Source organism: Coturnix japonica, chromosome 1 (genome assembly GCF_054131305.1).
Source record: "Coturnix japonica strain WE chromosome 1, WE-NBRP24, whole genome shotgun sequence".
Lineage (NCBI taxonomy): Eukaryota > Metazoa > Chordata > Aves > Galliformes > Phasianidae > Coturnix > Coturnix japonica.
The window spans coordinates 44,835,996-44,846,699 of NC_140663.1; the positions used below are offsets into that span (position 1 = coordinate 44,835,996).

Here is a 10,704-nt window from a genome sequence, read left to right on the forward strand (position 1 = left end):
GCATGGCTTTGCTCAGCCACTGTATGGGACTAATATATAGTGATGGTGTCCTATAAATTATATAGGCGGTACATTCACCATCTGCTCTGCATTGAAAGCCAAGTGTGATTGAGACATTCTCCTTCCCCAAAGCTCAACTTGATTACGGGTGTGTGGATCTCCTGTAAGTGGTTCTGATTTAATCAGGTAAGGAGGGAAGTTTGTAACCAGGTTGTGATGTTCCTGCACCTGATGTAAGAGCTGAAGCACCATCCAGCAATCTTTCGCCAAGAGGATGTGAGTAAAAAGTGAATCTGATTTCATGCTAATGAGGCTCTAAATTGAGCGAGTATTGATTGCGGTGGTCATATCAAAAAATCAAAATAGCAGTGCAAAGAGCAAAGGAAACCCCAGAGTGATTCATATGAGAAGGGGAAATAAAGAGAGCCATGGGGGAAGAAGGAGTGTGAGGGGGACTAAATTGGTCTGCCTACCCAAAAGCAGAGGGGATTTGAATCAGATTATCCTCATTAGATGTCTCTTTAAAGCATCATCAAGCAAAATGAATGGTCCGGGGGAGAGCTCGCAGGCATGGTGTCTGTGATTATCACCAGGGATTTGCAGTCCTAGTTAGCTAGCTCAGAGACAAGATGGTTTAGGGACTTAAAAACTGCACTGCCCTCATCCTCTGCATTTTTCAGTGGGGTGATGGGGGACGCTGCATGGCTGCGCAGCTCCTCAACGCTGCAACCTGTGGCGGCCCATCCCTCTGTGTTCTGCGGGTACTTGGAGGGAATGTTGCCAGCAGAGCCTGGGGCCAGCTGCATGGTGGTGCTGAGCTCATTGCTGCAGGGTCCTTCGAGCTCAGCAACCACTTGCTCCCCCACCCCATCCCAGCCTGGGGTCATGCTCATGCCCAGCCATGTGCAGCTCGCTCCTCTTGCTACTGCCCACATTGGTGCTGCAGGGCTGCAACCAGCTTTAGGTTGGCATCCAACCATCCCTGCAGCCAAACCTGCCACACAGCATTGGCTCAAGCAGCCCAAGGTGCAACCAAAATCTAAAAATCAAAGTACTGGCAAGGGTTGGAAGGTCATCTTCTCACCTACCCCATATGCAGGTGGCTGCGGCCAATGGGACAAACGTGAGCTGCACATGTTAGAAGTTTGTCCCAAGGTCAGTGGGTCTGCCAGATAAACACCTCTGTAACTAACACGCTGTTGGGTTTCCGGTGCACGCGAGCACAAGGTGTACTTTTGGTGGATATTTTCTGACACAGACAGCCCCGAGAGCATATGTGAGTCACTGCACCCGCTGTGGGGCCGCAGGAACCGCTCACGCAGGAATGGGGCTGAGGGCCGGCCCTGCTCCTGGGCTGGGGCACACGGTGTGGAAATGGAGCCCTCTCCAGCTCCAGGACTGAGCCATGATTTTTAAATAGCTCTTTTTATTTATTTATTTATTTATTTGCTGGTTTATTTGTTTAATAAAACCACTTGGTTAGCAAGGCTTCCCAGCTCCCGGGGCACTCATTTCTCTGTGAAGATAAGAAAAGCGCATTTCCTTATCCAGTGAGTCATTTTTTCTGCTCTTTAATTATGCATTTATGCTATTATCAAGCGCCCCTAGATGCGAGCAGCCCGTCACCACTAACCAGCCACCAGGTCCTCACTGTCCCCACTCCTAAAGCTGCCACGAGGGCCGGAGAGGCAGAGGCTGGAGCCCTGGGCGCACGGCTCACACGTGAGCGCTGCCAGGGAAGTCAGCGGTGATTTTCTCCATGAGTAAGCCCTGCAATGTGCGAGTCAAAACATCGTTTTCCTGGCCCGGGCATGAGCAGACGTGCATGGAAGGGAATTGGAATGAGTGGTGGGTGACAGGAGAGGGGCAGAAGATGGGGGATAGGGAGATTTAGATTGGTGATATAAGGAAAACACTTTTTACTACATAAGGAGAGTGAGGCACTGGCACAGGTTGCACAGAGAGGTGGTGGATTCCTAACCCTTACAGACATCCAAGGTCAGCTGGAGAGGCTCTGAGCACCCTGATCGAGCTGTAAGTGTCCCTGTTCATTGCAGGGGGGGCCTTTAAGAGACCCTCCCAACTCAAACGACTCTGTGACTCTATAGGAGAAAACAGCTGGCAGCAGGCACAAAGCTGTTGGCTGGGTGGAGAAGCAGCACCTACGGGTACCTGAGGCAATGCAGAGGGTGCTGAGTTCACCACTGGGCCCTGAAGCAAGAGAGAGAGAAGTGCAGGGTGTGCTCGGGGAGTTTGTGTTTGAGTCAGGCAGAAGTGGAAGAACTGAGTCACCAGGCCGGGGCTGGTGCTGCTATGGGGGAGAGCGGAGCCATGAGGGCACTGGGCATGGGCAGCAAGCGGCCGCTGGGCTCTGAGGTGGAAGGGGAAGTGAAAAATCACCTTGGGTGTGGAGCTGGTGGGCAGCAAACAGTTTTGGTCACAACTTTCACTCGCCCAGCCAACCTGGCCGGGGAGGAAGAGGCTGTGCTGGGAGGAGCCCGTGGGCTGCGGTAGGCAACAGGCAGGCCTGCTTCAGCAGGGAGACCAGCAGTGGCTGGGTCCTTCCTGTGGGATGAAGGAGAAAGAGACACCATGCTTGTTCAGTTTAGGCGTTGAGGGAAGAATTTTCACTGAGTGGGCACTGCTACTGCCTCAGTAGCACAGGCTGCCCAAGTTGCCGTGGGTGCCCCATCCCTGTAGGTACAAGGCCAGGTTGGTTGGCGCCCTGGGCAGCCTGAGCTGGGGGGTGGCAGCCCTGCCCACAGCATGGGATAAGACTGGGTGGGCTCTGAAGTCACTGAAGTCTGACCTAAAATATTCTGTGATGGAGAAGAGCCACCTGTAAAGCAGAAATCCAACCCTTACATACTTCAGGTTTCAAACACCAGGATTTGACATATGGGTGTCAGTGGCAGGGATTCTCTTGCTCACGACGAGGCCTTGAGGCCTTTCATGGTGCATTTAGTCCCCTCTGAGGGTAGTGGGGCCAGACTTGTTCCCAGTTACTATGAGCAGAGACAGCTCCAAACCCCTGAAGAATAGGAGACATGGCACTAAGGGGCTTCAACACTCCTTGCCAAGGGCCTAAGCTGCAAAATGAAGGGTGTAGCAGGCAGGTTCAGCCCTTTTGTGTCGGTCTTGGAGTGAAGCAGAGCACCCGGCCCTGTGATTTCTGTCCCACAGCCTATGTGGATATACGGCCCGCCATGGGGCTTCTGCAAGGGGATGCCAGCAAATATCCTGATGGTGAAGGCTGGGGTAGATCTTGGACACTCAGGGGCTGGGGGTGACGTCAGCTGGGGAGGTGAGCCAGGCGGGCCTGGGTGGGACACATTTTAGCATCACGTTTTTGAGCAGAGGGGCTGTCAGTGGGTGCGTTGTTGGCTTCCTCCTCCTGGGCGAAGATCCGCCCCGGGGGAAGTGCAGCACCCGGAGCCCCAGGGGAGCTGAGGCAGCTCGACAGACTGCATCTCCCTCTGCCACCCGCCCCAGGGCTCTGCGATTTCACACTCGGGCGGCCGCTCTGCGCCGAGCCATGCAGGAGCGCTCGGCCATGGCCTCTCTGGGAAAAGCAGACGGTGGTGCCTCCTGCCTCTCCTCCCAGTGCTTCGACCCCCTCACTAGGTCCTGCGTGATGTGCTCTGAGCTGTTTGGGGACAACACAAGTAAGTGCGGACAGGGCTGGGTGGTGAAGGGGGCCAGAGGATGCTGTGGGGTGGGCTTGGAGGAGAACTTCTGTGGGTTGTGGTGGGAGTGGCGATGGAGATGGGATGGAGCTCCATCACTGCAGCCCCAGTGCTGGGAGACCTTGGTAATGCCGTTTTGCCCCTTCTGACCCTGCTGGCATTTTGCACCACAGCAGAACCCGCCCCTGGAGTGCCCAGCTCAGACACACTGCCCACTGTCCCCTCCACGGACCTGCCCAGCAGCCTCCTGATCTTCGGGGTCCCTGCGCTGGTGGGGCTCCTCCTGGCCCTGGCAGCTCTCTGGGGCTTCCTTGCCTGCAAGTTGGGGAAGCAGAGGAGGAAGAGGAGGAAGACAGAGCGGGAGGTTGAAGGTAGGAGACTTTGTGCTCACCTTGTTGGCTTCTTGGTGAAGCTCAGATTTTCTACATCTTCCTTGGGGTGCCCCAGAGATCACCTCTCTCTCCATTAGGCACAGGGCAATGTGAAAAGAACTTGATATGCGGTGGGAGTCATATGAATTGGGATACCATGCTGAGCACCCCACACAGTGTTCCCAGCACCCTCTGACACTTGCGTGCCACTGCCACCCCGAAGAGGTGACAGTGTCAGAGCCAGCCCTTATCAGCAGGACACAGAGCACCAAGCATCTTATGGGGTCATCCCCAAAGACACCATTGTTGGGGCAAGAGGTAGAGTTGTGCCTCTCCCCCCAGGGCATTTCCAGGAGGTGAAGTCACTGTGCCCACCGGGGACCCCCAGGAACAGTACTGAAAACAAAAGAGGGAGAAATCCCATGACAGCAAGTGTGGGGAGGCACGTGGCCATTGCTGCTTGTAAACAAGTCTATTTTTAAGTGGGAAGCGATCATGCCGGGTGCTTGCTGCTAGCACGGGCTCACGGGAGGCTCGAGGCACAAGTGCACGGCTGATCTTCCCCGATTACACTTTCGGGGGAAAAATGTGCTACAAAGCATTGTGGTGGGGAGATCCGTGTCTCAGGATTTGCTTCACAGCCCCTGACCCCATTTCTCACCCTCTCTCAGAAAACCTGGGTGATGCCGGCCTCCTGCCCAGCTCCAGCTGCTTGGATGTCAGTACTACAGAGGGTAGTGCTGACCCAGCACAAATCCCCTGCCCACACCGCAACGGAGGTCTGAGGACACCCAGAAGGGATGGAGCGAAGCGGCGGCCATGCTGCCAGGGTGATACCAAGGGTGACGTGGTGCTGCTGGCCACAACCTGGCCCCACCATAAGGAGCACGGCCACAGCTTCCCGCTGCCAGCCACCGAGCTAGGAGCCACTGCCTTGGTCACCACCAAAACCACCCAGGAGTGTGTGGGTGAAGAAAGACTGTGATGGCCAGGAAACGGGGCTGGGGCTCTCCCTACAAGCAGCCAGAGCCCTTCCCTAGCGGGTAAAGCATTGCATGGACATGAGCTGCATCAGAAACGGATTTTACATTTTATGTTTCCCCATTTTGTGGAGTCCCAGCCACACCTGCAGTTACTGGAGGAAACCCTAGGATTCATGCTGCGTTACCGATAGCTGCTGAGCTATGGAACTGGGGATTCCAGATGGGTCTGCTGCTGAATAGGGCACTTTTAGGGACATGGGGCTGGAAGACCAGCAAGAGGAGAAGCAGGGAGTTCCTTTAGGATCAAACCCCATCACCATTAGTTCAATTATTGCTACTGACCAACGGCTTGGGGCCTCATGGAGAAAAGCTCATCCAGCATCTGCTCTGCGCACAGTCCTGCTTCTCCTGTCCCCTGCATGCTGTGACATCCACTTCCCTGCTCCCTTTGGGCATTGTTGTTTGGTTGCAGGCACCCATGGACAGCCATGGGAACTCCCTCTGTATCTTGAATGCCCAGGGAATGGAAAACAATTTGCCTTTTTGAGCAGGAAGCAAGAGAAAGAATCGGGGAAATCTGTCTTTGCTCTGAGCTACGGTAACTGAAGTCAGTGAGAACCAGAGGCAGGCAATGGAGTCTGCTGGTCGGGAGGAGCACTGGCTGCAGGAGCTTGTCATGATGGCCCCAGACAACCATCGCTTCAGCTCACGGTGGCTGCAAAAATACTGCATGTCACTTGTGGTGACAGGACTCACAGTGATGGATGTACCCGTGCTGCACACAACCAGGCAGGGAGTGATGCCGAGCGTGGGAGGGATGACTTAATTTATGTGTGTGGCTTCAGGGAGTTGCTGTGCGTGAGAATTGACCAGCAGCGCCAGTCCAAGGCAGCTTGATGGCCATGCTCACCCACAAGCTGATAGCTCACCTGTACAGGAAGCTTTGGGAATGAAGCCATTAGTGAAGATTGTGCTCCCTCCTGATATCCCAGCTCTGCTCCTCATCTACCACTTATTCTGGCTTCCTATGTCACCACCACCAATGTCAGCGCCACCCCCCAGCTAGTATTCTCATCCCTATCGTGGCCTTCAGAAGATGGAGGACCCTGCAATGTTTACTCAATAGCCATGGAGGTCCAAGGATTGTCGTAAGATTGACCAGTGACATTGCGTCTGGTGGCGTTGCCTCTGCAGGACCATGCAGTCCTGTTAGAGGGTGATGCCTCCTTCCTCCCCTTGCCATGGATGCCGAGCTGGCTTTGCTGCCTTCTCTTCAACAGTGAACCATTTGGGCATAGGAGCCTATGTTCATCACCACACTTCCTCTTTCGCCTTGCTCCAGATAGCGCCTAACTCAGCTCAAGACACAATGTGTCCCCATTGCTGGAGATGTAGTCTCTGCACATCTTATCAGGTGGAAGTGCTTTGACATCAAGACCAGCCCTGGGGACATTCAGAACACCTCTGGGGACGATGACTCCACCACTTCCCCGGTTGTAATAGAAGAACCTCTGGGAGGCAGGACAACCTGCTTCATGGACAGCGGGACTGGGAGGTGAAGCTACCAATGCTGCTGCATCTCACCTTCTATGGCTGTGACATGTGGGTGTGGTGCAGACCCCACACCAGAAAATAAACTCCTTTAATAACCCTGCTGGAAGAAAAAAAAACACTTTCTGCTCAGGTGAGGGCTATGGCTCTTATTTCTTCAGGTGTTTCTGCTTTGCAGGATGCCATGGTGAAGGGCTGGCATGGGCTGCCAAGGGAAGTGGTGAAGTCACTGTCCCTGGAGGTGTTCCAGAACTGTGTGGATGTGGCACTGAGGGACGTGGTTTGTGGGCATGATGGGGATGGGCTGACAATAAGATTAGGTGATGTTAGAGGTCTTTTCCAGTCTTGATTCTTAAATTCTATGGGCAAAAAGGGGGAAAACACAGTCAGGCTGTGAGGGGGACTTGTCTGCTGCTTGTTCACCTATGGGTGCAGCTGCACCTATTGGAGACACCACAGTGTCCCCACCCAACCCAAGAGCTCTGCACCTCTGTTGGAGAAGGATTGCCCCCCCTACCCACCAAACTGGAAAAGGCCCCCATCCAATTTTGTCTCTTCTCCAAAGTGGCTGAGGAAGGAACGCTGCCCAGCTCCGTGCACAGTCTGTCTGGGGACACAGCCTTCCTTGTGCTGCTCATCAGCTTCCGTAGTCCATAGTCACTACTACTGTGTAATGACAGTCATTAGGGAGAGCGAAGCTGCCTGGGGACTGGAAGCGCTGACGGAGTTTGGGAGCCAGATGGTGTTCGCACTTAAGGAAAAAAATGCCAACACAAAAACACACATCAAAAACCACTCCACTCCAGTCAGCCTCCATTTCCTTTTCTTAGTGTCAGGATCATTCTGGTCCCACACATCTTCTGAAGGGGCACACTGGAAGATGCTGAATGCGGTACCTGTGCTGGTTTCAGGGGCTCCCCTTGGGGTGCCACCTGCCCCAGTGACACCTGGGGAGACACGGATGGGCTGTGGGCATCTAAACTGAAGCAGCACATTCAGGAGGAAATCCTCCCTCTGGCCCCGAGAAAAGCCACCTCGGGTTGGATGAAAGCAATGCACACAGAGCTGGGCTCCTTGGGGCAGGTGGAGGGGCTGCCATGGGGCCACATGGCATGGGGGTGGGAAGCAGGGGGTGGAAAAGGGATGCTGCAGCCCCAGGGGGTCTGTGAGAGTGAATGGGGAAATGGGGGTGGCAATGAGGATGGGTTGGGATGGGATGAGATAAGAATGGGGATGGGATGGGGATGGGGAACTGAAAAGAAATGGGAAAGAAAATGGGAAGGAGATGTCAATGGGATGGAAACGGGAATGGGAATTTAGATGAAATAGGAATGCAATGGAAACAGGAATGGGGAATAGAGAGGAAATAGGAATGGAGGAGGAATGGGAAATTGGAAGAAAATAGAAATGGAAAACTGAGTGAAAATGGAGAGGAAATGGAAATGGAGTCGAAGGGGAAGTGGAAAGGAAGTGGAATGGAAATGGAAGTTGAAATGGAAGTGGAGCAGAAGTGGAGTGGATTGGAAGTGGATTTGGTTCCACCAGCCCCCCCGAAGGCACCAGCTCCAAGGCAGCACACTCAGTGCCAGCAACACCTCCTGTTCTGAGGCTGTTCCTCCCTCTCCCACCCTCCTTACTCCATTTCCCCTTTCTCCTCCATCTCCACTGGGGCCGCAGGGCAAGGAGGGGGCACCGGCCGTGTCCTTCCAGCAGCACTGCGGCGTCGGCCGGCTGCTGGCAGCAGCTATTCTGGGCCCAGATCGATGGTGGCGGCGGCACTGGGAGGGGGAGAGTGGGGCTGGGGGACCCCGGGGAAAAACCCCGGGGCTGTGGCTGAGCCCAGTGCTCTCAGCCCTATTTACAAGCAGGGGCCACCTGCGGTCAGGGATGAGTGCATGGGATTTTTTCTGGAGTTTCCTCCGTCCCTTCCTGCTCCCCAGAGGGTTTCAGTGCAGCCACCGCCACCATCAGTGCCAACAGATGTGATGCTGAAGGCCACAGCAATGGCATATCCCAGCTGCGGGCAATGTGGGCACAGAGGGGCAGGAGTGGCATGTGGGGTGGGCAGGGTGAGGTGTGCCCCACGGCATCTCCCCAGGAGCACTCCTTATTTGCACTCCAGCTCCTCAATTATTCATCTCGGCTGAAACAAACTCAACCAAGCAAACTTCATGCCCCGTAGTGACACTGCCAGTTATTAAAAATAAAATAATAAAAATTCCCCAATGAGTCACTTAAGATGTACATAATCAGCTCCAGCTACAGCGGTAGTGATGCTCATGAGTTGCTGCTGATTGCGGGGAGGGGTGGTGGGGAGGAAGGGCCGGGGCTGCATCCCCCCACTACATTTCCCTTAAATGAGTACACGAGGAAGGGCAAACCCTGAGCTCTCCCATTGACAGGTGGGGGTGATTGTAACATGCACTTGGGGAGCAGCAGAAATCAGCAGGAGAACATGATGAGATGTGGGGGGATACAGGGGATGCTGAGATGCAAGGGGTATAGAGAGGATGCAATGGGATGCTGGGGGTGACAGCATGCAGGGAGATTTTTGAGGATGCAGGGGGATGCAGTGGGCTCCAGGGGCTGTGTGCAGGTGGGGGGCTGCAGGAAGCCCACCCGTGGGCTCGGCCCTCACCCCGCTAACATGTGGCCCCATGCAGCCATTCTCCGCTCGCTGCCAGCACGGCAGGCTGTGCTTCTTCTCAAGTGCTGGGAAAGCAAAGGGCATAATTTTAGGAGAAGCGTGTGAAATCTGTTCTGGCAGATCATCCAGAGAGCTTTCCAGTGAAAAGAAAGCATTAACATTTTCTAAAGGTCCTTGCAACAAAGAGAGCGGCTCCCGGCAGGCAAACCCCGCAGTGGCCTGGGGTTTGAGTGCTGTTGACCAGGAGCACTCAGGGTGGAGAGGTGCAAAACCCCTCGGGGTGTGAACGGGGACAGGTGGCTGCGGACCAGCAGTGCTCTGGGGATGCTCCGGGAGTGCCCTGGGGTTTGGATGGCGCTTTGGCATATCACAGCAGTGCAGGGGAGGGGAGCAGGAGGGCTCACAACCAGGAGGTGGCACTGACATGGGGCTGTGTCCCCACCGTGTCCCAGCCCCCACCATCCCACTCCCCCAGGATGGATTTAGGGGGAAGGAGGGGCAAAACCCGCAGCTCATGATTCATCCCTACTATATTCGCGCTTATTATTAGAATGATGAAAATACAGCCAGAGCTGGAATCGCAGATGTAGGAAGCAGGGCTGCCGCTCTGGGCAGCGCAGTCGATAGTTCGGATGCTGTGGGATTCCACCTGGAGAGCAGCAGGACCGCGCAGGTGGTTGCATGGGGTCCTGCAGGGACAGCAGCATTGGGTGTTTGCTCTGCAGGACGTGGGGCTCAAACCCCACACCTGTGGTCTTGGTGCTGCGGGAAGCCCGGAGTGATATGCAGCACACATAGCATCAGTCCTTTGGGACTGTGAAACAGTGGGTGACCCCCCCAGTCCCAGGAGAGGTGACGGCACCCCTATTTCCGTCACTGGCCTCGCAGGGAACATGTGGGAGGTATTTTTATCCCACTGCCAGCTCCCTTAGTCACCGATACTTGCTTTAAATGGGTCAAGAGGGAATAAAGCTGCTGCAGCCCCGGCCTGTCTGGGAGCACAGGCACCCGCAGCAGCCCCACGGAGCCAGGAGAGCTCTGCCCCGCTTGTGCAGCGTCAGCCCCAATTAACATCTCATTAAAGTCCAGCAGGGGAAGAGGGGTGACACATGTTGAGGGTGCGGGACTGCCACATACACACTGGACCAGAGGGACACTGTGGGATCAAGCCAGGTGGGCAGGAAGAGCCCACGGGTTCACATCTGTTGCCAGCATGAGCGCAACAAGGCACGACAGCATTTGACATCAGTGACCCCAAAATGGCAGTAATACTTCAGGGATGTGGGAAGACGTCACCATGAACTGGTGACACTGACACGGTGACAGCCTGGTGGGGATGTTCATCCCACTGGGAGGGCAGGAAGCGGGCAGGGAGCAGGGCCATGGCATCGTGCCCTGAGGGGAAGCAGCAGGAAATATCTCCTGATGTGGAAGATGGTGGAAGGGCTGTTCAGGTGTTGCTAATT

General features: G+C 55.0%; 1 protein-coding gene across 2 annotated transcripts; it reads left to right on the forward strand.

Annotated features, from left to right (window-relative positions):
• Window positions 1-3,271: 3,271 nt before the first annotated feature.
• Window positions 3,272-6,723, forward strand: TNFRSF13C (TNF receptor superfamily member 13C). Of its 2 annotated transcripts, none has more exons than XM_015861280.3 (3): window positions 3,272-3,665; window positions 3,860-4,057; window positions 4,729-6,723. In XM_015861280.3, exons 1-3 carry the CDS (start codon window positions 3,536-3,538, stop codon window positions 5,040-5,042), a joined length of 642 nt encoding a protein of 213 aa, XP_015716766.2. In that variant the 5' UTR covers window positions 3,272-3,535; the 3' UTR covers window positions 5,043-6,723. The 2 variants fall into 2 exon arrangements, with proteins under 2 accessions (XP_015716766.2, XP_032300423.2); XM_032444532.2 differs by having other exon boundaries at window positions 3,406-3,665; window positions 3,863-4,057.
• Window positions 6,724-10,704: the final 3,981 nt, after the last annotated feature.